The sequence below is a fragment of the Petromyzon marinus genome, chromosome 47, assembly GCF_048934315.1.
Source record: "Petromyzon marinus isolate PM22_M1 ecotype Great Lakes invasive population chromosome 47, UKy_Petmar_22M1.pri1.0, whole genome shotgun sequence".
In the NCBI taxonomy this organism is placed as follows: Eukaryota; Metazoa; Chordata; class Hyperoartia; order Petromyzontiformes; family Petromyzontidae; genus Petromyzon; species Petromyzon marinus.
In genome coordinates this window covers 4,029,698-4,056,999 of record NC_133713.1, presented here as the reverse complement: position 1 = coordinate 4,056,999, position 27,302 = coordinate 4,029,698, and the positions used below count along the sequence as shown (strand labels likewise).

At 55.1% G+C, this 27,302-nt stretch overlaps 1 protein-coding gene across 5 annotated transcripts in view; it reads right to left on the bottom strand.

Annotated features, from left to right (window-relative positions):
- Window positions 1–1,936: 1,936 nt before the first annotated feature.
- LOC116952604 (neuroligin-4, X-linked-like) overlaps window positions 1,937–27,302 on the bottom strand; it is a 275,455-nt gene continuing 250,089 nt past the window's right edge. For all 5 annotated transcript variants that reach the window (XM_032972122.2, XM_032972121.2, XM_032972119.2 and 2 more), the window contains 2 exons: window positions 16,399–17,188; window positions 1,937–7,314 (listed from right to left, as the gene is read on the bottom strand). In XM_032972122.2, the coding sequence (XP_032828013.1) occupies window positions 6,414–7,314; window positions 16,399–17,188 (1,691 nt within the window). In that variant the 3' untranslated portion in view covers window positions 1,937–6,413. The remainder of the gene's footprint in view (window positions 7,315–16,398; window positions 17,189–27,302) is intronic.

The following is a 27,302-nucleotide window of genomic DNA, read 5'->3' as shown; positions in this document are numbered from 1 at the left end:
CACACAGATAATAGATACACACAGATAACAGATACACACAAATAGATACACACAGATAATAGATACGCACAGATAATAGATACACACAGATAATAGATAAAACAGATAATATATACACACAGATAATAGATACACACAGATAATAGATAAACACACAGATAATAGATACACACAGATGATAGATGCACACAGATAATAGATACACACAGTTAATAGAAACACACAGATAATAGATAAACACAGATAATAGATAAACACAGATAATAGATACACACAGATAATAGATAAACACAGATAATAGATACACAGTTAATGGAAACACACATATAATAGATAAACACAGATAATAGATAAACATAAATAATAAACACAGATAATAGACACACAGTTAATAGAAACACACAGATAATAGAAACACACAGATAATAGATAAACACAGATAATAGATACACACAGATAATAGATAAACACAGATAATAGATACACACATTTAATGGAAACACACATACAATAGATAAACACAGATAATAGATAAACATAAATAATAAACACAGAAAATAGATACACACAGATAACAGATACACACAAATAGATACACACAGATAATAGATACGCACAGATAATAGATACACACAGATAATAGATAAAACAGATAATATATACACACAGATAATAGATACACACAGATAATAGATAAACACACATAATAGATACACACAGATGATAGATGCACACAGATAATAGATACACACAGTTAATAGAAACACACAGATAATAGATAAACACAGATAATAGATAAACACAGATAATAGATACACACAGATAATAGATAAACACAGATAATAGATACACACAGTTAATGGAAACACACATATAATAGATAAACACAGATAATAGATAAACATAAATAATAAACACAGATAATAGATACACACAGTTAATAGAAACACAAATAATAGAAACACACAGATAATAGATAAACACAGATAATAGATAAACACAGATAATAGATACACACAGATAGGATGATTCCCTACAAGCGCCTCCCAAACGCCCCCATCAACAGCCGCAGCCGAAACCCCCCTAGGGACAAACCAAACTAGGAAGGCGGTCACTCTTTAAACACTTTGATTCGTTAAAAGATAAACAACGCATATTCTACTGTCTATGCAATGTCTTGCAGAAAACAATGACGTCATACTTTTTGTTTCGTTTTAAGGACGTAAAGAACATCGTTGCACCACACGCGCGACCGAGCGGCCCTTAACCCCCGACAGACACGGACGTGACGTCACAACGGAGATGACCTCCCCCCGGGGAGGAGGAGGAGGGGGGGGGGCCGTCTGCGCGCGTTGGCAGTGACGTCGTCGTCGCCGCACCTCGACACGCCGTACGCGCGCGCCCTGGAGTGGCGCTCTCGCCGTTCCGTTCGTGCATTTGTTTGCAAGAGCCGGGCGGGGGCTGCCACGGTGGCGTCATTGTACTCGCAGTTCGGAGGTCACCGGCTCCATCTCGCCTGCCGGTGGGAACGGCCGCTCCAACTGATCAGATTCACCGTCGCCGCGGTCGGTCGATCGATCGGCAGGTCGCGCGCGGGGTGGCGTAAAGCGTGGGTACTCCGAGCTGCTCCGACACGCCTGTACCGGCGAGGAAGAGTGGAGCAAACACCCTCCAGAGTTCGCTCTGGCTGAGGCCCTTCAGGCAGCAATGAAGTGCAGGGCCGCACCTTGACCTCTACGCCACGAACCCGACAGGATGAGCGCACGCCACATTGGCGTCTGGGCGACGGTGATTTGCGTCATTTTATGGCCCAGATTCTCGGCGCGGGTCTCCACCCCACGCGTGCGTGAACGAGATGCATTTGGAGCCCTAATGTGGCTGCTGCTGTTGCTGCCGCTGGTTCAAAGCGGGAAAAACAAAACGACAAAATCCAATATTCAAAATGTTGTTTTATTTGGGCGACTAACTTAACAATGGTTTTACTGAACTATTCAAAATCTAAACGCCTATGATAACACATATATGACAAATATGCATTTCCTGTTATCGTTTACAATATATTGGGAGAAAAAAAGTTCAGCATAAAACATTTCATTCCAACACAACAGTGCTTCTGCTCTCCCGGTGAGTGGCAGCACAACCCCGGCGCCTCCTCCGCCTCTGGCTCAGCAGCAGGGAGAGCGGCGCTGGCGGTGCTGTGAGCACCAAGAGGCTGGCACGTCAAGCACAACGTGGTTTCCTGCTGCTCAACGGAGCACCGAGACGGTGCTCATCTCCCGTTTACAGCCCTGTAAGGGGCAAGTGGTGAAAATTCCACATTACTGTGGTGGGGTCGAGACCTTCCATAACAACCGTTTTCGACTTCCCCACAGAAATGGTACTAATTTTATAGTCCCCGATGGGAGAGATGATGGGCGTTACCCCCCCCCCCCCCCCCCCACAAAACCAGGATTTGAACTCGCAACTTTCTCATCGCGAGCCGCTCGCTCTACCGCTGAGTCATCCGGTGGGATTTTAAATTTTTAAACAAAGAGGCCAACAATAAATGAAATGAGGCGCTGGCAAAAAAACAACAGGTTTGGTTAAGGGCAAGGTTATGGTAATTGGGTGGTCTGGTACCCGTGGCTGCTTGGCTCGTGAGCTAGGGGTAAGCGGTAGGACCAGTGATTGGCTTTTGAGCTGTACCCCAAAACCTGCTCACCTCTCCTCCCGACTGCAACGTGTGGCCTTTTTTTTGGTTGCTGCCCACGTTTAATTTCAGGCGCTCACGGCACCAGCGTCGCCCTCGTGTGGGCTAGGGACGCCCGGGAGCGGCGGGGAGGCTCACGTCAGGCCCAAGCTCGGTGCTGCCCTCGAACCCGGACGTGCAAGGAGGCCACGGCTTCATTGGGGTGGGGGGGGGGGTGACCAACATCGTGCGGCAGCTCAACGGCGTAAAACAAGAGCCGAGGCGCCAATCGCCGTTTGAAGAAACGGTCGAGTTTGAACCCTGTTGACTTCGCGATAAACTAAGCTCATCATTAAACCCGAGGGGTGCCACTCCACGGACCGCGTGCAATAATTTGCGACGCGGCGCTTTTATGCGATTGGCCTTCCCGATTGCCAAATTACCGCGGCGCAGATGTGGCAACGATCAATTTGCCCCAGCGGTTTGTGCGGCCCAGCGTGGCGTCTCACGCCCCCCCACCCCACCCCGCTCCGCTCTCTCGCTCCTGGTCGTCACTACCCGCACGGGCGTCAAAGGGATCAGCGCTTCGAAAAGCACTCCTTAAATATAATAAATAAATAAACCGACCGTGGGCTCTGTGCGTTGCCGGGTTTGTGTTCGATTCTGCAGGGAAGCTGCCCTAAGCTGCGTGCGAGGCATCACCAAGTCTCCACGGGGGTGCGGGGAGAGCCATCGCTTTCACGGCCACGACGCCCTCTGCCCTCTGCCCCCTGCAGTCCCGCCACAACTGCCCGGCCCCCACCACTCTTCGTGGCCCCACCGCTGCTCTCCGTGTTCCCCGCTGCCCCTCCGCTTGCCTCACCACTCCCCCAGCCCTTTCCTTCACGAGCGTGGCTCGTCGGGTTTTTTGTGCGCCGCTCCAGGACGTCTGCCACTCCTTGCCAGGCCGTTTGTCAGCGCCACGGGCCGGGGGCAAAAATCAATGCATTCCCGTTTTTGTTCACCGAGCGAATCGTGAGACACGTCGCTGGAAACGCTGAAAACTGACAACGGCGTTTTGATCCGCCGTGTGTGGGAGGACAATGATAGTCTTGTGGTGACGAGCCTCATTGTGGCTACGGTTCTCACAAGAGGCTGATCGCGATAATAGTTTAACTACAAAATTGCACCGCTAATGTGTTGCGTATGCGCTAAACGATTCGCGCTCCAGCGGGGGCGGTAGCCCGCCCCGTGACCTCGCTTCCTCAAAATCCTCTTCTCTAATTTAAACCCCAACCGGAATCACGCAGCTGAGCCCCCCCCCCCCCCCACTCTTCTGAATGCTGGGAACAACAGCGCCAGGTCTTTTGGCAGTGGATTGCACAAGGGGCCGTCCATAAATGACGTCACGCGATTTTGGACGATGTTTGACCCCCCCCCTCGTCACACGGTGTCACAAAAAGCCAGAACCCCCTCAAACATGACGTCACAAAGCTCTGCCCCCCCCCCCCCAAAACCATATTTCCATTTTTACATGAATCATGCTTCAAATAACTTTAAACTATTGTCATTGTAGTGCGTATTTAATGTGGCGCTGCACTCTGATGTTGTAGGAGTGTTGTTATAACAACTAGTGTTGTTATAACAATTCTATATTTATTGAAAGTTGCGTATTTTGATGCGACATTTCTCAAACCCACTCCCCCCTCGTCACACATCGTCACAAATGTCTACCCCCCCCATGTGCGTGACGTCATTTATGGACGGCCCCCAAGGAGCAGGGTGGCGTGTGTGGCCGTGGTGGCCTGACGTGAGCTGCGATGCGGAATCACTGCACCGTGGTTGTGTGGGAGTGTTGTGGTTGCGATGGGCAGGGCGGTGAGGAGTCTCCCAGACTTCCAGGGGGCACGGAGAGCACTGGCCGGGCCCACGGGGAATGGAGGCCCCCCGTCTCCCCCTTCTGTGATTTGGGGTCTGACCGCAATGGGCCGAGGCTCAGAGTTGGGGCGGTAGCGGCCCCGATGAGCTGGGCGGGTGGCAGGGAAACGACACGCACGAGAGATGAGATGACGAAGAGGCAAGGAACGGGAGATGGTGTGATGAGCAGACAAGGGGATTGGGGAGATGGGGAAACAAATATAGAGGGGGAAATGGAGACGTGGGTATAGGCAACAGAGAGAGAGAGATTCATGCAGATGGAGGGATGGAATTACGTGGAAATATGGAGAATAGGAGATGGGATTCATTGGATATGAGGAGATGAACTCAGGGGCATCAGCTGTTTTTTGTAGACAGAACTGATAGCCCTCAAAGACAAGGTCAACCAATGAAAAGTTATAATCAAGCGTTAAAAAGTGCCCGTAATATTTGATTATCTTTCCCTTGGACTGTACACTAGTTTCCCACAATGCGTCACTGGAAAATGCACATACAGTGCACCGACTGCAACGTCGGCATAGCGAGAGCAGAAGCGGCGTGACGGGGGACGGGAGGTGGGTGACGGGTCGCGGGCCAGCAAGAATGGCTGGCGGCTGAACGAGCGGCGCTCCGCGTCGCCGGGACGCTGCGCACGCGCCACCCCTCCCCGCCCCCACCCGCGGAGGCTCGTCCGGGAGGTCGGCAGAGTGAGGCCGCGGCGTCGCGTGCGCGTCCTCGAGCCTCGGCGTGGCTGAAAGGCCACCGCGGCCATGCGTCCCGACCAGACGGGGGAATGTGGGGACCGTGCGCCTGCGCTCTCCTCAAAGCGACACGCGAGAGGTGGCAGGAGCCGCGCGGAGCTTCGAGCGGTGCCCCCCTCCGTTGCTCCGCGGTACAAAACCGGCCGGTGGCAGCGGCGCCACGTCTGTACAGCAGGTCCGTGCATCCTCGTAAAAATCCTCAAAGTGCGCCTAGAACATAACCGTCGGTTTATATAGCGCGGCACATGAGCGAGCAGAGAAAACCCTTCCGGGAGCGCGGGGACCAGTGAGGCCCACGAGGAGCCCACGCGAGGCCCACGTGGGCAGGTGGCCGTCGTGCCCGATGCGCGAGCGCTGGTCACGAACTCGTGGCACCGCCGCTCGCGGTGCGCGCGCCAGAGGCCACCGATTGTAGGGTTTGTGTGAAGCGTGTGTCGGGGTCGCTTCTGTGCTTTTGTCACCACGGTTGTCGTCCGGCGCGATCTTCACCTTCGTGGCCGCGCTTCTGTTAGAGCGAGCGGGCGAGTGGGGTGACCTGGTCTTCACATCCCTGCATGGACGACCGTGCGCTAGATTTTATCGATTCATCGCCCTTGTCGGCAGCCACTGAGAAGTCAGATTTGCAGCGTGCACCTCCTCCTCACCACCTCTTCACCGCCTTCTCACCGCACTCTGTTTGGTGTTTAAGGTACAGTTTCATCACGAGCCTCTTTACCGTTTGGGGAAGAGTGAATACAAACTAAATGCGTGTGCGCACACACGCACGCGCGCACATATAAAGAACCGAACTTGATCCACATCGTGTCCAGATATCGTGAGCAGGGCCTCCGGTGGAGCCAGCCGACAGCCGATTGGCGGAGCGCCATGAACACCGTGCGCCGTGCAGTCCGCGGTCTGTCCTCGCCGCGACCACCGCTCTCGTCGTTTTGCCCGGCACCCGCCGGCCGGCGCAAACCAGACACGAGTATAAAATCTACTTTGCTGGGGGGGTTTGCCGGCGGACCTTCGAACGAACTCACGCTTCCCAGGGGGGTGGGGAGGGGGCAGGGGGTGGCACAGGTGGCGAGCAGTGCCCGCGGAGGCTGGGGCTACACGCGCGTGGTGGAGTGCGAGTGCGGTAGCGTGCCGCTGTTGAGCCCCGCGAAGCTGTTGAAGGTGTGCATGGGCTGCATGTTAGGCATGGCTATGGAGCCGGGGATCATGGTGATGGTGTTGGGCGTCATAAGCGGGACGTCGTCGGGGGAGCGCCGCATGGCGAGCGCATAGTCCGGGGGGCAGGGCGCGCCCACGGAGCCCCGCAGGCCGTCATGACTGAAGGCGAACTCGCACTCGTGGCCCTGCTCGGCGCGCTTCATCTGCAGCGACATGATCTCCTCCTCCTGGGTGTGCGCCACCTCGCCCGCGTTGCCCGCCGTGCCCACGCTGCGCTCGGGGCTCTGCCGGCGGTACGCGCCGTGCCGGCTCTTGTCCTTGCGGTAGTAGAGCGCGGCGAAGGCCAGCACGTTGAGGAAGAGCAGCGAGGCGCCCACGGCGATGGTGACGCTCAGCTCCGTCGAGTAGTCCCGCTGCTCCTCCACGAGTGCGTCCGAGTCTTCCGGCGTCCTCGGGTTCTGCCACTCTTCCTTGGGGGGCCGCCCCCCCAATGGGTCGGAGGCCGAGAACGGCCGCTTGGTCGCCGCCCAGCCCTTGTTGCCGGGGGACCTGCGCGGAGGGCCCGCCACTGCCGACGGCGCCGTGGCGTCGTAGGGCGGCGCCTTGGTGGTGGTGCTCGTGTACTGGAATACGTCGTGCAGGTTGTGCAGGTGCGGCACCAGTTCGAGCCAGAAGGCCACCTTGGTGGCGCGGTAGTGCTCGCGCATGCGCGGCTTGAGGCCGATGTGCAGGTAGTGCTGGTCACGGGGGTTGTACTTGGACCAGGCCACTTCCTCGAAGCGGTTCGGCTTCGTGTGGATGAACTTGGTGTCCTGCGGCACTGGCTGATTGGGGTCCCTGTGCAACGAGAGGGAGGAGCAGCAGACAGGGCGTTAGAACCGAGGGGCGCGTGGCCACACATAGACCGTGGATGCAGGGCATAATTTCAGACGGGTCGGTGACCTGGAAAATATATCTGCACCCAGCAAGCACGTCGGGCTACCGGTTCCGTTGCCTGCTCAAGTCTACGGGCCCCCCGACACGAGTTGAGTGAGAATTCAAACCCTGCTTGGGCATCTCTCGCAGCCAAATCACCGTTGAACGCGTCCGACATTGTCAAATCACAGAAGCTTAGCGGCGGTCGAGCACGATTCGTGCTTGGACGGGCGACCTCCTGGGATTTCCAGGTGTTGTAGGCGAGGGGATGTGAGGTGGTCCACACGTGAATGTGCCGAGTGTCACCCTCTCGGACGCGTCGGTTATCTCTGGGCACGCTGGTTAACTCCCGCATGCCAAATGTTCATTAGTAGAGTTGGACAAACTTCCCAAAACATTGGGATGGTTTGCGATGTTTTCGAACTCTGAGGCTTTGCGCAATAAATAAATGGATTTATCCACTCCTATATTTAAAACCTACTCCTTACTGTGGTTTTCAACCCTGATGATGAATGCTTGTGTTGCAATCGAAACGTCGTGAGAATTTTATTGTTTTATAATTTTTATTATTTCCCTTCTACGTGACTTTACCAAAAGAACCAAGAATATACTACTCCTTCCTATTGAGTTTGAATGGACTATTGGAGTCACTGCTCTAGCAGTTAAGAGTATTTCGCTGCTATAAAAAAATGATGTGACAAACCGCTTTATTGGGCTATAATTTCTGGCTAGGTCGCTTCTGAAAAATATCTACATAGCACTGTGGACCTTACCGGATAAAATAAAACGTCAAAGTTTTAATTCGGAGTTATGATATGGAATTGCTTGTAAACTATACCACGTAACACAGTGTCTGGCTGGAAATTAAGTGCTTATTAATGATTTAAAACAATCTATGCTGCAACCATCCATCCAGCACCTGCACACAAGCCAATTTAATTGCTCCATCTCTGCAGCGAACGAACATGTCAGGCGCGGCACATCCTTCGGTCGCCACTCTGTTAGCCGGAGCTCACGGTGGAGCGGCAGCCAAACAAGCGGCAGCTTCGTGACCCCCAGCGACTTTTACTCCTCAACAGGGCATCCACCCATCCGCTCTCAACGACGTGTAGCAGTGTGTGCGGTCCCAGCTGACGCGGGGGCCATGGGGCTCTGTCTCCGATGGCTCCTCGCTCGGCCGAACGTTTCAATCAGGGAAATGCGGCGCGTCTTAGCGGTGGCCTCGCTCAGGATTTACTGCGCCGCTCTGCCTCCCTCCCTGCACGACTTAGGCTCCGCATCTCTTTTAATTATTAATTCACTCAACCCTTGGCTCTAACCTTTACGCCACATTTGAATGGGAGAGATTTATAGGGGACTCTAGCACGGCGCAGAAAGAAAAAAACACCCAGGCTTTGTCACTTAAAATGCAGCTCCTGCCCCAGTGGCCGAGCGGAAATCATTCTGTCCCAAGCCTCCTGTGTCCCTGTGTCCCTGTTCGCCATACCCACCATGTCTCTGTCCGCTCATGCCTCAGTGTCCCCATGCCAGCTGTGTCTTTGTGTCCCCATCTCTCTGTACCCCCATCATATCTGCACTCTCCCGTGCCTCTCTGACCCCGGAACCTCGCTCTCCTAACCCCAAGCCCTAAGCCCTCCCACATTCCCGTGCCTTCATGCCAAGTCAGGTGCCCACTGGTCTGAACACCGTGGCGTGTGCCAAACCGCCAGGAGCGACAGCAACGTGGGCAAATCACAGTGGTTAGCGGTCTGTCCAGAAAATATATCCGCACCCGGCACACCACATCCACGGTACTTCTATTGGTCACGTGCCACTCATTCCAGTTTAACAGCGACTCGGAGGATATTGAGTGAGAAAGCGAATGTAACTGGTAAATGCTTCACTTGATAGTTAGAAAATAATTCATAGCCTTCACACGTGACCTAATCACCTGGGATGCGTCCCACCTTATCAGATCTCAGAAGCTAAGCAGGTTTGAGCCTGGATAGTGCTTAGATGGGTGACCATCATGCACAGAAACACAGCGCTGCATAATCCATCATTGTACTTTACGACGATCTCACACCAGCAATCATTGCATTCACAAACTCGCACTGGCCAGCGTAATGAAGTATGGTCAAATAGCTCTCATGAACCATACGGCATTGGGGAGGCCCTCAGCAGATTGACAAAAGCAGCCATGTCTTCTGAAGGGACACTCGCAAGAGGAGCTGTGAACTTGATAGAGATGCCGTGAATAGCAATGCATCGCAGATTTTCACAAATTGAAAATGCAATAGACTCCCCGCAGGCTATTTACTCTTACTAATGGTTATAGCAAATTATTTTAAAAAAACGCCCTGTATTTGCAATCGAAATAAGGGGTGCGAGGATTACGTAAGAAATGATGGCGAAGGCAACGCTTTCATAACTCTCTGATACTTTTTGGCTTAATGACCATGGAGCAATTATAATCGCGAGCAGAGTCCATTTCCCGTGGCAGGTTGAAGAAATAATTATCATTAGGGTGACGTTATTGAGACAAATAGTGCCCGGGTTTACTCAGGAACCCCGCAACACACGCCGTGTCCTCGTAAATTATAAACGGGCGCCACTGCGACGTTCAAGAGTCACAGCCGACAGACTCCCGCGCACAGAGCCACTGCCAGAGCGCGGCTCCATCCATCATGGGCAGACCCAGTGCTCACGCCCCGCAGAAGCCCAGTGGGCTGGGCAACACCTCGTGCTCGCCAGTGTGGTGAAGTATCTATCGCGTGCCACTCGGTGCGGTCGCACTGCCGTCCCGGTGAGGACAGCGCACTCTGGGTTTACTGGAGGCCCAGAGCTTGGGGCCAAGGGGTGGGGGTCCTCTGTTGTGTGAGGCACCGAGAAAAGTTGCCTCCTTTTTGCCCAGGCCACGCTCATCATGGAGACGAGGCTCTGGCTCCTCCGCAATGGCGACCGTGGCTGAAAAAAATCCTCCACGCATCGAATCACCTTTCTCTTGACAGCGGCGTGACGCTGCACGCACAGGGGAGAGCGGCCCTGAATATTTCTGCCACGTGGGCCCCGTAGTCTCGAAGATTGCACTACCAAAACCCAGCCCCATTTGGCATTCGCTGCCGTCCATCCACTGTTTTGAGATTTTGTTCGGATGGTCGGAGATGTGGAGAACATTCCACAAGTGTTAATTTCATGTTGAATCGTTCACAGGTAGAGAAGACACGGGTCCATCGCGAGAGATGGGAAGAGGCTACAAATGACCATTGTTCATCTGCAATGCCGTTTATGAAGCACGCGAGAGCGACTGCCTGTGGTTCCACTCCCAGCCAATCCACCCACAGCACCAGGGCCCCCCACGCACAGCGCACCAATTAACCTCGCTTTGAGGAGCGCAAGCGCTTGCCGTGGTCGGGAACATATCGGAGGCGGCGGGGTTTTGTCTCAGCCGAGAGGCTCGAAGGGAAGTGAGGCCGGGCTTCCTAGGGGTGAGCGGGGGTGAGGGGTGGTAAGCGGTGGTGAGGGGTGACAGACACCGTGCGTCACAGCCCGTGCGTCACAGCCCGTGCGTCATGCCTCCTAATTGCTGCCACTGCCGTGCATGCTCGGTGGGCTGTGCTCTGCCACAGGAGGCGTCGCGGCGCTCTGTAACCGGACGTTGCGCGACGTCATGAGACACGCGGTGTGGAACCGATTCCCAACGTTACAGAGACACAGAGGAGCGCAGCTCAAGCTGTTCCACGACAACGATGGAGCACGCGTTGGCGCCCCCGTGGGAAAGATGGGGACCTGCTCCGAAATCGCTCCATGGTGGCGTCGTCACGGGAGGGGAATGAAATCCTGAGCCGATGCTCTTTACCTGTGACCTCGTCACAGAGCAAGCAAGCACTCGGAGAGCCGTGTGCAGCAGGGTCGTGATACTCGCGCCTTGCAGCCAAGAAGTTCCCAGGTTCGATTCCTGACTCGGGCTCCTTTCTGCACGATGTGTGGATGCTCTCCCCCTGTTCTGCATGGGTTTTCTCCGGGTTCTCGGGTTTCCTCTCAGCTTAAACGGAAACCATAGAATGTAACTGCAAATTTGCAGAATAAAAACCATCCAAATGCTGAAAAAATATCTGTACATTACTAATTTGGGATTTCAGATAGCAGAAACTGACTGCGAAAACTTGGCAAGGCCCTCCCAACAAAACAACGAAACGGGTGGTCCTGCCCGGTGCAGTTGGTACACCCAAAACCAGGATTGGTGGATTGCCAGAGGAGAGGGGTTGCCCGAAGCTCTCATCACTGACACACAAGCAACGATTTACTCTTCCAGCAATTTGGTAAATGATGGGGTCGCGATTCGACGTAAGAATGACATTGAAATCTCAACTGTATCCTTTTACATCTTTACATTGCATTTGTACAGTTCTTTCAGCTGGTTAATTCGACTAAATGTAACTTCAGCACGTCACGCATATATATTCTCATGCAATTTGTGAAAATTTAAAATAATCGATTCTCACACGCACCATCCTATGAGTGTATCGCGAGAATCAATCTCAGTTGATGAATCGAGGCATCAATGCAAGCCTAATGGATGGCCATGCGTCATCGGCTAACGACCGTCGCAACTTCTCCAGCCACGACCAGCCCATGCGGCTCAGAGTGAGCGTCTCGCAATTGGATGGTCTTGAGTTCGGCTCCTGCTTTCGGGGTTGACTCAGGCCATCATCATCCCTACACGGTTGATAAAATACAAGCAACCGCGTTGTGGAGAAGTCCACAGTGGTTGCCCTCTGGATATACTGGTCCCCGTCATGGGATTGTTGAATTTTCACCACTGGCTCAGGGCTGTAAGCAGTGGATGAGTACCAATGCATCAATGCTCATTTGAGCAGGAATCACTCGGACTTGGGAGGGCTGCGGTGTAACAATCCGGACATCAGCGCTGGGAGATCAACGCCTCCACTGTGGCTCACACACGACAAGCATCCACGGTTCCGTTTCAATCACACTGTGTTCACTGATCACACGACAGCTCACAGCAACACACCCACCCACTCACCTAACCACTCACCCATCCACTCACTTACCCACTCACCCACCCACTCACCCACCCACTCACCTACCCACCCACTCACTCACCTACCCACTCACCCATCCACTCACTTACCCACTCACTCACTCATCCACCTACCCACCTAATCACTCACCTACCCACTCATATACCTACCCACCCACTCACCACTCACCAACCCACTGACCCACTTACCACACTGCAGGTCACCTCACTTCTCTCTCTCTCTCTGCCTTCTTCCCTCGCACCGTTCCACTTAGGAATTCCCTCCCATCGTCTAATTTTTCGAAGCTCTGTAAACAACCTCGCTCAATTCAACAAACGCGTTGCACTCTTATCTGTTACAGCTTTCAAATTGCAGTCGGTTGCTGTCCGCTCGGCGTTTTTTTTTGCCTTTGGGCCTGTTGCTCAGCAATCGCGTTTAATGCGGGAATGCGCACATCAGTTAGGGTGGTACTAGAAGAGAGAGCGGCAGGCCGAGCGCGGCAGTCGGGTGAGCCCCGGGTACCGGCGCGAGCGAGATAGCGTCCCCACGTGACATTTGAGCCACAATGGCACGTGTCGCTGACATTTCCAGCGTTCTACCGGATTATCGGCGCTCGTGCCGCAGACATGCGCCACTACGTGCCGGCGTCATTGTGAGCTGCCCTCACTGCAGAGCGATCGTCTCCGCTCGGTGGCGCAGCACGCTTGGCAAGGGCCATGTTGCGAGGAATACAATCGCCGGCCCTCACTCTCTCGTTTTAGGCCGGGGAGCCCAGGTCCCTCCGGTACACCGGCCCCAGTGTAGTTGCACTGCCTGCACACTCGACGGCTATGCCACTGCCACCACTGCTCCCCTCTCATCGCACGAGTCAACCATGGGTCCTTACTACGAGGGCACCACGTGGGAGCCACCGAAAGTGAAACATCTCGGACCGCGGTCCCAGAAGCCATCCTGCTTGGGCTCCCCTTTGACCACATCACCCAAAATGTTTCTGATTTATACCGAGCTCAGAAGCTAAGCGGAATTGAACTTAGTTAGTGCTTGGATCAGCGGCTGGCAGGAAATACTAGGTGTTGTAGGCTGCGAGGTGGCCAGGAGCACAGCGACGCATCCATGAATATCTGTGGGCAGGAGCTTTAAGCATTGCCAGCTCGTATGACATGGGTTTTCTCCGTGTGCTCGGGCTTCCTCCTACATGGCAAACTAATGCACTTTATTTACCAAGGAGAGACTCGGTGAGGCTCTTCTGGGTGAATAAAGTACATTAGTTTTGTTACTTGGTGTTGAGATGGCTCAGCTCACCCATTACAGCCACAAACACCTCCACTGCCAACTTTCATCTGCAGAGAGCGAGAGCCTCATTCGCCTCCCTTCTTCGCGTGTTATTTTCGTGCCACGATAAAGCCATCCGTCGCCTATAGGCCATGCCATTCAGCGTAACCTTTGTGTTCAATAGGACACGTTGGGGGGTGGGGGGGAGTGGCAGGGCACAGAAGCCACGGTCGCTGCATTGCAGGTACCGGGAAGCGGCATGTCCATTCAGCAGTGCGCCGCTGCGCTAACGATAAGACTCATCGTGCGTGCCGTCGGCCGCCAAACAAACGCCCCGAAATACTAATCCCATCACCCCATTTGCTGATAGCAAAGTTTTAACTTCGGGATTACTCTATTTTCTTTTGAAATAAATTTACCTGCGCCACAGCTGCGATCTGTTAAGGGCCATCCCTCGGAAGGGTACAAATGCCGCAGCGCTGATGCTGTTAAACGTCTCGGCGACCCTCGGCGTGCCACCTGTGGCTGTGGGAGGCAAGGGGCCACTCGCCGGTCAGAGTGGGCCGCCCCTACACCGCGCTGTGGAAACCCAGGACAGGTTACGACACTCACCTTCGCTTTGCCCCATATCCGGGGTGGTGAATCTGCCCCTATCTCTGCAGCCCCTGATTTATCCACAACACTCCTTTCATATTTTTTTCAGGGATAAGAATCGCATGGAGAATGAATCCCGTTATCCGCGTTCTTACAGGGGTAAGAGAAGCACCCAACAGTGGTCGCGAAGTTCAATCCATCTGCCATGAACATTCGTGGCTCAGAAAAATTACCCCTAACTGGTACAAAATTAACCTGAGCAAGGCATCTGGACCCTTCGGCCCACGGGCTCTGGTGCAGTTGCTCTGCCTGCACTCTCAATAACCACAGCCAGAGCCGTCCCTAGGGTATGGCGAAATGGAGCGGCCACTCCGGGCCCTTTGGACGGGTCCGACTACGGCAGTGGCAGAAGCCGCGGCGCGGGGAGGCGGGGCCGTGGCTCTCACTCTGCGGGGAGGGGACGGCTCTCGCATGAGCGCTTGCGCGCCCGCGGGCGGCCGAATCGGGTGAGCGGCCTCCAGCCGACCGCGCGCTCCCGGGGCCGCGGCGAGGGCCTCTCTGCTCGGCACCGCCGCGCCGCTCGGTAAGCGAGCGGCTCGGCGGAAGTTTGACAAACGACCGGCGACCTGCAGCTCCCGGGCAATAAATCTCCGCCTTCACGGCCCGCGTCTCACCGTGGCCGGCGGTGATTTACAACCACGGCCGCTGGCGGCGGTCACGTGAGCCGGGAGAGAGAGAGGCCCCCTCTCCTGTGGATGGCAGAGACGATGGCGCAGCGCATTGCGGCTCCACGCCACAATTAACGCATTGGGTTGTGCATCGTGTGCATGGTACGAGTAAGTGCATCAGGCGGCAGTGCATCACTGCATATCCGATTAGCATGGTTGGCAATGTACGGTGCGAAATAAGTTCAACATACATACAAGGGGCTTGGGTTCTAATCCTGACTTGGGTGCCTTTAAGTGTGGAGTTTGTACATTGTCACTATGTTCTGCATGGGTTTTGGGATCTGCATGACATTAATGCAAGTTAATTATTTCTTCCGCATACTCCAGTTTCCTCCCATAACTAAAAACGCACACAATGTAATGGGTATCGGCCAAAGCATCCCAATGATGAAAAAAATTCATCTGAAAATTACTCAACTGAGATCACACATTAACAACATTGCCCCTACTCAAAAAACCTGGCAGGACCCTCCTGAGTCTTGAGACTCAGTGAGGCTTTTCTGGATAAACAAGAAAAGTAATAATAACATTGCAATGAGTTGGCAAATGGTACATAGAATGTGTCACACTATCTCCAGAGTCGTTCGTTCCACACAGCTCCTCTTTAAATTAGCTCTGCCCCGTCACCTTTAGAAAAAAAACACCACGGATTACATTTCCACAATGTAACAAAAACAGCTTCTCTGCTTTGGTGTTCTGGCTGCCAGACGCTTTGATCTCGGAGAGGGGTAACGGGCGGGTAGTTGAACCCCCCCCCCTCCCCGAGCCCCCTTGCCTACCCAGCACGGGCGGTGGGACGAGGGCACCAGCAGTGGCCGCAGGAGGGCTGGGCAGTGGCCGAGCATGGGTGGCAGCATGGGCCCTGGCTTGCGGGTAATGGGACGGAAACCCCAGGGCATGGCCCATGCCATCCAGCTACGCCACACGAGGACACGGAGCCAAAGTGGCGATTTCGTCACGAGGTCTAGTGCGGATTTGACGAGAGGCAATATGTTGTCAACGTGACGAGCGACTGCATCGTGCGACGCTCCGGGACGAGGGAACTTCTTTTTTTAAATTGAGGGGCGATCCCAGGTGCATGCGGCGCATCCTGTAACCAGTTCACTACGAGCGAGACTCGGCTGAATTGTCTCGTGACACTAATAACACTGCAGACCGCGTCTGAGAAGCACAGCACATTCGCGGTAGCATTTGTGCTATAAGAACGACATAAATACCAAATGTACTTAATTATAATGAACAAGCATGATTATGAATAAAAATTATGAGAGGGGGTGCCTATCTCGTGACATCGAGCCACGTTTCTTAAGTCAGTTTGGCAGCGCTGGCAACGGGAGGCGGGCGACCTTCATTCAACACGGGGGGCGCAGGGGGCGGGGCTTCCTCACCCAGTCTTTGCGAAGTTGGTCCAGTAGGTCATGACAACGGCGCTCAGCATGACGTCGTTCTTGGAGAAGTTGCAGGGGAAGAGCTCCGTGGGGCCCACCATGGGCACGCCGAACACGTACGGGATCTCGTCGCCGTGCGCCGCGTCCGCCCACGCGGGCTTCATCTCGCTCTGGCAGTGGTGGTAGAAGGCGTAGAAGTAGGTGGGCGAGCCGTACTGCGCGTGCAGGTCGGCCGTGGCGACGGCGGGCGCGACCCACTGGTGGTCAGTGAAGAGGGCCACCAGCGTCTTGCGGCGCGTCTCGGCGTTGTCGCGGTCCGCCCAGTCGGTGTACATGAACTTGATGGTGGCCCGCAGCTCGTCCTTGCCCTCCGGGTAGCCGTACAGGTTGTCCACGAAGTTGGAGACCACATAGTCGAAGTCATTGGCCGCGACGCCATCCTCGCCGTCCACGATGTCCTCCACGAACTTGAAGCCCTCGCCCTGGTTGATGCCGAGCATCACGTCGTAGTTGAGGAACTCGCCCTGCTCCATGAGGATCTGCGGGTCGTCGGGAATGACGTCGCCGTCGATGACGGGCCCGAAGGCCACGTGGTAGCGCACGGGCGTGATCTCCTGCGCCACCAGCTCGTGGAAGGAGCGCGAGCGGAGGCACTCCACCAGGTCGTGCGTGTCCAGGCGGTTGCACGTGACCTTCTCGGCCAGCATGCGCGTGTACTTGATTGGTTGGTAGTTGAAGGCCCAGGACGAGAGTGCCGTGCCGCTCTGGGTCACCGCTCGCTGGAAGAGTCCTGCGGAGGCAGAGAGGCGAGCGGGGTGTGGGTGGAACCGCGCGCTTATCCAGTAGCGGCAGCAGACTGGTCGCGAGAACCGGGCGAGAACCGGGAGGCCGGAGGCCGGTTGCGTGCAACACCTCGAGAGAACATCTCCCCCTCCCCCTCCGACTCGTTGCCAATTTAGCAGCTGTGGCGGAGATGAAGTTCTCGAGTTGTTTATGCAACCGACCCCCGGGTCTCGCAGACAAATGGGCGCATGCGCAGGCCGCGTGACACAGCAGGCCACAAGAGGGAGGACAATTACAATCTATATTCACATTTTCAAATCGTAAAGCTCGTAAAAGCACGTAAGGTGCATTTAGATATTTTTGTATTATTTCACAATTGGGATAAACACGTTGCTAAAATGTTAAATCTTACAGACCCACTAATTGTTTTGTGCAGTGTTCCATTGCTAATGTTCACAAAGTGATACAGAATTTAAGACGGAAATTGCAATGGTAGCAAGGGCGGCCTTGGCACGAGGAGGCGTGACACGCGGCTGTCTTACTCCTGTCACTGCACAGGCACCTCGTCTTAAGACTGTAATGTAAGCGGATCGATACCCCCAGTGACATCGGTCAAAGGGCAAATCACAAAAACCGTTAACATCACCAACTCGACATTTGCATCGGCGCTGGGACAATGGCTACAGAATCACTCCACAAAATCTATTCCTGCCCATGATGGCCTTAGGGCGTAGGGCCCAATGACGCGGACCGTGGGAGTGTGTCAGTCGGAGTGGAACGTGGGAGTGTTTTGGACGGAGTAGAGCGTGGAAGTGTGTCGGTCGGAGTGGAACGTGGGTGTGTCGGTCTGAGCGGAGCATGGGAGTGTGTCCGTCTGAGTGGAGTGTGGGAGTGACGGTCAGAGTGGAGCATGGGAGTGTCGGTCAGAGTGGAGCATGGGAGTGTGTCAGTCAGAGTAGAGCGTGGGAGTGTCGGTCAGAGTGGAGCGTGGGAGTGTCGGTCAGAGTGGAGCGTGGGAGTGTCAGTCAGAGTGGAGCGTGGGAGTGTCAGTCAGAGTGGAGCGTGGGAGTGTCGGTCGGAGTGGAGCGTGGGAGTGTCAGTCAGAGTGGAGCATGGGAGTGTCGGTCGGAGTGGAGCGTGGGAGTGTCGGTCGGAAGGGAGCTTGGGAGTGTGATGGTCAGAGTAGAGCGTGGGAGTGTCGGTTAGAGTGGAGTGTCGGAGTTTCGGTCAGAGTGGAGCGTGGGAGCGTCGGTCAGAGTGGAGCGTGGGAGTGTCGCTCTGAGTGGAGCGTGGGAGTGACGGTCGGAGTGGAGCGTGGGAGTGTCGGTCGGAGTGGAGCGTGGGAGTGTCGGTCGGCGTGGAGCGTGGGAGTGACGGTCAGAGTGGAGCGTGGGAGTGTCGGTCGGAGTGGAGCGTGGGAGTGACGGTCGGAGTGGAGCGTGGGAGTGTCGGTCGGAGTGGAGCGTGGGAGTGACGGTCTGAGTGGAGCGTGGGAGTGTCGGTCGGAGTGGAGCGTGGGAGTGACGGTCAGAGTGGAGCGTGGGAGTGTCGGTCGGAGTGGAGCGTGGGAGTGACGGTCGGAGTGGAGCGTGGGAGTGTCGGTCGGAGTGGAGCGTGGGAGTGACGGTCTGAGTGGAGCGTGGGAGTGTCGGTCGGAGTGGAGCGTGGGAGTGACGGTCAGAGTGGAGCGTGGGAGTGTCGGTCGGAGTGGAACGTGGAAGTGTCGGTCGGAGTGGAGCGTGGGAGTGTCGGTCAGAGTGGAGCGTGGGAGTGTCGGTCGGAGTGGAGCGTGGGAGTGTCGGTCGGAGTGGAGCGTGGGAGTGACGGTCAGAGTGGAGCGTGGGAGTGTCGGTTGGAGTGGAGCGTGGGAGTGTCTGTCGGAGTGGAGCGTGGGAGTGACGGTCGGAGTGGAGCGTGGAAGTGTCGGTTGGAGTGGAGCGTGGGAGTGACGGTCGGAGTAGAGCGTGGGAGTGTCGGTCAGAGTGGAGCGTGGGGGTGTTGGTCGGAGTAGAGCATGGGAGTGTCGGTCGGAGTGGAGCGTGGGAGTGTCGGTCTGAGTGGAGCGTGGGAGTGTCGGTCGGAGTGGAGCGTGGGAGTGACGGTCAGAGTGGAGCGTGGGAGTGTCGGTTAGAGTGGAGCGTGGGAGTGTCGGTCAGAGTGGAGCGCGAGAGTGTCAGTCAGAGTGGAGCGTGGGAGTGTCGGTCAGAGTGGAGCGTGGGAGTGTCGGTTAGAGTGGAGCGTGGGAGTGACGGTCAGAGTGGAGCGTGGGAGTGTCGGTTAGAGTGGAGCGTGGGAGTGACGGTCGGAGTCGAGCGTGGGAGTGTCGGTCGGAGTGGAGCGTGGGAGTGTCGGTCAGAGTGGAGCGCGGGAGTGTCGGTCGGAGTGGAGCGTGGGAGTGACGGTCGGAGTGGAGCGTGGGGGTGTCGGTCGGAGTGGAGTGTGGGAGTATCGGTCGGAGCTCGCCTACGTGAGGCAAAATTGACACGCGGTATGGGAGTCGTTGCAATAAGAGAGGTGGGAAGACCTTCCATAGGGTCTTCCTGTTTCGGGATGACCAAAATGTAATAACGTTGACCCTATTTACCCAGGAAACAACACTGAGTCCGAAGACTCTTATTCACGAGGTGCTTGCAGTGGGATGTGTGGTCAACACCAATTATGTTGAACGTTTAAGCTACGGGACAACAACTGGGGAACCCAGGAATAAACCCAAGCAGAACTGGGAGAGAACATACAAACCCCGAGTCAGGATTCGAACCCAGGTCCTTCTTGCTGTGGGGCAAAAGTGCAACCACGGCGGGACCACCCGGCCGCCGTAAAAGACCAGCAGCTACTCTGCCTACCTGGGCCACCTCCTTACGCACAGCAGTCGCTCCATGGCACCTCTATGCATCTATTCATGACAGTGCAGAGCAACCGTCTGTTCAAATGGTGCCATCCAGCACCACAGCAGATTGCTGTTTGCACCTCTGCAGGAATTTTGCAATGCAAGAAAGTTCACAGTACAACGTTGAAATGAATTATTCATCTCGTTATTGTGCATGAAACAATACCACGCGGCCATAGAGCTTTATCAATATTGCTGTGAAGTTAATAGAGAAGCTGCTGGAGAAATTTGGGCACCAAATTAATGAACATTACCAAGCCCATGGTAATTATTTACTGAAACTATCCTTTTAATTCGACAGTTTTCTTTTTCTTAACTTACGAAATAAAAACAGTAATTACCATCGTTGTTTGTAATACACTAATTAAAAATTAAAGATTCTTTTTCCTCAATTATTCATTTTGATAAATGTTTCAGTGTACGGCACGAGTCAGGCGATGTCTTTTAAAACGCGATCACGCTCTCCCCACTCGGCGTTCCAGACGCTTGGTCGTTAGAGCACGCGACCGGCACGGCTGGCGAGCATTCGTGGGCACATAGCACCCACACCAGTAGCCACGGGCACGGAGCTGCTGGGAGCGCAGACCGACGGAGTGCCGCGCCGTCCACGCGCTCGCCGACAATCTGCGTACCCGCCCTGTCTATAGAGTTGTACTCGTGTTTAAAGTGCCTAATCCCGAGCTTTATCCCAAAAAAAGTATTTGTAATCCACCCAAAACGGTTTAACGTGCGGTAATCCTCCCTCTACATAGAGGCGCGCAAATGCGGTGGGGGGATCGCGCGTCTCGCGGTGCTGCACGGGATGGATAGGCGGTGGTGGCGGCGTCACGACGAGAACCAGCCGTCTCGTCGCGACGGCTGGGTCGGGCCCTCCTCGCTTGACGCAACAACACCCGCGCGCTTCGGAGGCATCCGTAACGGCACGGCGACACGGAGCAACGGGCCCACGGGTGCTCGACTCGCTCGCGTCTCTCTGCAGTGAAAACGGCGGCGGCGGCTGTGCGTGCGACTCGGCACGGCGTTGGACGAAGGCGTGCCCAGGGAGCTGTTTGCGCTCCACCAAAGGGCCCGCGGTGCATTTGGGGGAGGATGGTTTGGTGGGCGCGGCGGTGCATCGAGAGGAAGGGGTCTCGTTGGGCGATCGATACGTATGTTTGACAAATATCCTTGTCTGTTTATATCCTTAGTGTAATCATCACCCTAATTCCATTTTAATGTTTATTTAACCTAATTGTACTATGAACAGTTTAGAATGTCATTTATCTTGTCGACTTTCACGACAGGAAATTAGATTTATTGAATATTTTGTTATGATTGCGCAGTATTTTCGATTTTATTCCCTGTAACGTGGTTGTTCTTGATCTGATTTCTATTTGCTTCATTACTGTACTTGCTGTTGTAACATTGTTAGTTTCGGTGACCGATGTCGGACACTCTAGCAAATGAAACTCTATCCTGGTCTCTGTGAGCGATCATCTGGTTACACAGAACGACTTCGAGTATGGAGCCGGATGTTGCTGAGCAAGATGCGTCGACGGGGTTCCGTTTTAATCCCACGTGACCCCCGTGCATGACTCTCGCTGGACATGCGGCGGCACGGCGCGACTCTTCTGCCCCGTGACCCCTGCACTGGGTTGGTTCCGCCCTCCCCACAGCCTCGTCGGAGGCGCACGGAGGCGACGGCGCCTCACGACCGCACGGAGCAGCCGCGATTCGCCGACCCCCCCCCCACCGTGACCTCTCCGACGAAACAATGCGAATTTAATTTGCTCGCAGCCGCGGTGCCGCACGCAAGGGTACCTGTGACACGCGGCCCTGCTACGTATCTTTGACGTTGCAATCCAGTTTCATGTTCCCTTCCGAGGATGATCCATTATTCGCAACTGACTCAGGACACATATAGCCCACGATATGGATTTCTTAAATACACCTTTATCCACTGCAATTTCTCATTTTGAATTCTGTTCCGTGACACACGTCGAGGAATAATGCATTCCCAAGTTAATATATTTCTTTGCAGAAGCCGGCCTACGGGTGGTTGTTAAACAGCAGACGCGGTGATATTATTTGCCGATCGACACCCGCAAGGGAATCGCACGGTACGCGCGGTCCCGTGGCTAGGCGGTGATGCACGGAGCCGGCGATGTCGCCACGGTGAGGTGGCTTCAATTACGACGCTCGCCGCGTCCGATTAATGCTGAAAAATCACTCCCCCCCCCCCCGCTCTGCGGCAATCAGCCGCGCGGGCCCGCGGCGGAGAGGGCCTTCGCGGGGGCATCGTTAGCCGAGCCGCTCCGAATGTCAAATTGCGTTTCCGGGATATGAATCACGAGTTCTAAATAACGGCGGCGGCGTGGTCCACGCGCGCGTGAGAGAGGGCAGGCGAACGCCATCGGCCCCCTGGCTGATTCATGGCCACGTCTCATCACTTTCGTCCGTGATATTTAAATGTGGTGTTAAAGCCTCCTCGAATTTAAACCGTAATCTTTTGAAAAGGTTCTCCAGCACATATTTTCAAAACGTAAAATCTAAGCGACTCGGCTCGTCCCTACTGCTCCCGAGGGGCAGGGTGCGCCGCATGGCGCACGGGAGGGGACCGACTCGGGAGAGTGACAGTGCCGACACCGGCCGGCAAACACCAGAAGCCGCGACCTGGAGGAGGCAGGGCCGGATTAAGGCACGGGGCTTTAGGGGCTGCAGCCGAGGGGCCTCCGCCAGCTGGAGGGCCTCCAGGGATTAAGTGAAAAGTTATTAAATTTGTGAATGCTGAATATTATTTGTTGTTAGCCTTGTATAAATAAATTGTATTTTTCTTTAACTTTGTTTTCCTTTTGAAAATATTACTGGGGGGCTCACAGCACCTGTAGCCCCGGGGCCTACAAAATCTCAATCCGGCCCTGCCTGGAGTCTGCACTGCTGGCAGCTTCCTCCACCAAGCCCCTTCTGGTCAGTCACCACCCGCACAGCAACTCCCAAATACAAAGTTTGCAGCGGCGCCGGTCGGTGGTCTGAGAGTTGTTTTTACGCGCGTGGTTCTGCGCCGTTGCGCCGACACAGGGCCCCCTCGATGAGCCCTGTGCGCGTTGTCACCGGTGATGCGACTGCGACCCCGGACTGTGACGCTGCCGAGAAGAGGCCTTCTCGCCGCACATCCTCCGTGACCTTCCGTCGCTGATTTATTTGTCGTCTTGTCTTTAGAAAAGTGAGAGCCTGGATTCTAAGGGCGCACGGATTCTGGAAGCGTTGGTATTTCTCAAAGATGTCATTCCTCACGCGGCACACCGCGCGCACACGCAAGGGACCACCGCGTGCCTGGCACGTTAAATTAGACGCAACTCGGCACCATCTCACGGAAAAATTTGATTCGAAATTAAATCTGAGCATTGAAATTAGACGACATGCATTTATGCCCCGCCATTAATCAAAACTCCCGGAGCTCAGTGGATGGCACGGCCTCGGAGCGGCGCGGCTCCGAACGAGAGGCACGCACGGCCGCCAATCTCCTGTTGATCGGAGTGAAAACAACCGCACTGCAGGGGGCACGTGCGGAAGCGGCAGTAGTAGGAGCCCAGTTCGGCAGCCTCCTCCGTAAACATCTCCACCCGAGTCGCCGCCGCCGCCGCTTTTCGCTACGAGCGCGATGTTTTCCACAAAAATTGAATCAAAATCTCCTCGTTAACCTTCAGAGGAGGCCCTGGTAAATTAATTTCCCTTATACTAATCGTAATAAATCAAAATTATGGCTCTTAAATTAGGGCTCAGCTTAATGTTAATTTATTACATTACAAGTTAGTTAGAAAAAGGACACTGACATCTCAAAGGCCGTTACCATTTCGACCAATCAGTCACGGCACCGTGCCCCCGGGATCTGTGCAGGCGAGGCGTGGGGGCACGCACGGAGGCCAGAGCCCTCCCCGCCGCGATGTTTATTAACTGCCACCTGTATTATTAATTTATTGACCCACGTCTCTCTGTCAGTCCATGAATTATTCATTCATCCATCCTTTACTCATTCCATCCATCCATCGATCTGCGTCCATCGGTCCATCTATCTGCCCATTAATTAATCCCCCCCACCCTCCACCCGTGCCCTCCCTCCCTGCGCCAGTCACGGCTTCGCTAACCCGAGTACGAAGCTCGGATCCCCGTGTCTCGTCCCTGTGTCTGATCCCTTTGATCCCCTGTCTCATCCCAGTCCCTGATCCCTTTGATCCCCCCCTGTGTTTGATCCTCTGGTCTTATTATTTGTGTCAGATCCCCTCTGATCCAGGGAGCACGGCCGCACTGTGGAAGTTGGGGGCTGCCCTCCTGGGGAATGGTTCCGAGTGTCAGATGTGGTGCTCACAAACTCCATTTAACATTCGTTTAGCTAAACGAGGCGACTGCTGTAACGATATTAACTCCACGCAGCTCCCGGCTTCAAGGTGGCTCAGCCCCGAGCCGACTGCGCCTGCGCTGCCCTGTCCTTCAAGGCCCCGCCATCCGCGAAACCCGGGAACTGTGTCACCTGGCTCGAGGGAGACACCTGAACAAATGCAGAATCACACTTCCGTAATTTGCATCCCAATAATGTCGTGGGTGTCTCTTAGTCACAGCGAAAATGTCTGCTTTGTTTTCCAAAACCCAACCCTAACCCACATGACACCCACAGTGGCTGACCCCCTGCCCTGAGCCCCTTGTGTCTGATCCCTTTTCATGCCCCCTGCGATGTCACGGCTGCTCTGCCTTCACTGCTTTTGTTGTATTGGCCGCCGCCGCTCGCTCGCTCCGTTGGCCTCGCTGCGTCGTCACTCTCCTCCTGCCGCTGCTCGGCGCAATCGCAAACGGCATTCACGGCGCCAGCGCAAGCCGCCCCACAAATGCATTGTAGTCCAACGGTAAATAAAGCCCCTAATTAAAAATTAACGAATTGCACAACATTACCACTTTAAATCAGGCACGGGCTGTTAAATTAACAAAACAAATGACACCATTAGCATGGGGCCGGGATTTCCACCCTGCTGCTCTACACCAAGTTGTGTGATTTTGGGCTTGGCCAGGAATGTTATCGCGCAAGCACAGACATCCGGGTTTAGTTAGGAAATGAATTAGAAATCATGAACGTTATTAAAATGTAAAATCCTACAGAAAAATGAACAACAACAAAAAGTTGAACGCCAACAGGATCGGAGCGTGCAAACGCGCAATCACGGGACTCCGACGTCAAATCGTGTCAAACAAAGCAAGCCAGGTATTGAGGAGGCGGAGGCTGAATGAGAGTGGCCACTTCCACCAGTGGCGTCGCTATCGAGCGCGCAGGCGGTGCAACTGCACCACGACCGGCGGGCTAAAGGGAGCCAGGCGCCGGGCTACGAAGAGGTGGCGGTGGTGAGGGGAGAAGTTGATGAGGGGGAGGCCCCATTACACTCCTTACTCTTGGGCGCCGTGTGGCGCTGCTCGGGGGGGGGGGGGCGCAAGGGGGCCGCGCTAGTGGGGTCGCTGCTCTCGCACCACGATGCGACGCCTGGGAGGTGGCGATCGTCGCAAGGTGCTAGGACGCGTGACCAGACAGTCGTCAGCCCCCCCCCCCCCCCACCTTCTGCTGAGCCAGGCCCTCATTACGCCGTGCGGCTCGAGGGGGCCGATTGACCATACTTCATCACGCTGGTCAGTGCGTGTTCGTGGAGGTGGGTGGTGGGGGTGGGGGGACGCAGGGGAAGCGAGGTCACGTGTTTTACCGCGGTGCCTTTGGCTGCTCACGAGAGGCACGGCGGAGCGAGTCCAGAGCGACTCGGAGTCTCCAGATGTCCCACGCCGATGCCCGGCTCGCGATGGGACGCAGCTGCAGGCGCCGAGCACCGCAGCCGGGCCTAGCTGAGCCCCCCCCCCCAGGGCAGAGCAGCGATGCAAATTTTGAGCGTTGACCAAGCGGGGGCAGGACAAGATGTTGATCGAAGGAGCCGAGTCTGCTCCACGCCGTCTGATTGGCCCGCGCTAATGGTCTCCGTAATGGGCTAATCAATGACACCCACGTGCGCGGGAAATTGCGGCGGCGCACACCTGGGCCACTCGATGCAACACAAAGGGGACTAATGCGGCCAATCAGAAGCACCCTCGCTCGATACACGGGGAACGCGTAACGCCTCTTCTCGTTTCGTAGCCACTTTGCCCACTTGTCAAGGCGGCCTGGCCAGAGCGCGCCTAGCGCTTCGCTCCATCGTCCTCTCATCGTCGCGTCGGGAGCGCTGTTGGGCTGCGGCCGCGCAGTGACGAGCCGCTTGCAAGGGCTTCGGGCCACCAAAGCCACCGACATCAGCGCCAATTCTTGCCATTCGACGCGCGGTCTTGACCTTGCGGAGTTATCTCCACGGTGAACCGACGCGTCGTTCGTTGCTCCCGTCGCTGCTTTGGCTTGGCTCGCGATGTTCGATGTGAGGAGTGGGACCAAGATTTCGGGTGACCCGGTGGCAGGCGACTCGACACGGACACGCAACGCCCTGGCCGAGAGCCATCCTCAAGCCGCCAACAAACGGACGGCGTCGAACAAGGCGAACGAGCGGCACGGGCAGTGTCTGCGAGAAGCGATACCGCCAAGAGGTGTTTCACAGACGCAAGCATCGGCAAATCGTCAAATGAGTTTGCATTAAGCGGCGCACGCGTAACACGTTCAATTGTTGAGTGAAACTCGCGGGATTTGCATTTATATTGCGTTTATACGCATTGTGTGGCCGTTTATGAGCTGTTCCGTTGACTTGCAAACCGGGCGAGGGGCTTTGCCGAGCCTCATGTTTACAAAAAACTTAATGAGTGACCCTGGCTGTGGGCAAATAACTCCACGCGCTGCTGTGCCGTCACCGGTTGCTTCCGCGCGAATTAAACCGTTTGGCATTCGTGGTGCCTGTGTGCACACTGCTACAGACCCCCGTATAGCCTTGTCGGACCGTTGGGGCAAGTGCTATTAGCGAGCACCTATGAGACCGGAATGTCACACGAGGGGAGGGTGGCCAGCACCACGCCTGGCCGCCTTTGTCCCTCCTAATTTGATGTTTACCCATTGCACCAGGAACTCATTTAAGTCTGAGTCGACGTAGGGGAGGCACAAGGCTAGCTCAGATAATCGCCACTGGTGTTGGCCTTGAGCGGAAATCGAACCCGGGTCGCCAGGTTCATAGCGCAGCGCGCTAACCGCTACACTACCGCTCCCCACACCTTTCACACACACCTCCCCCCCACACACACCTCCCACACATACCTC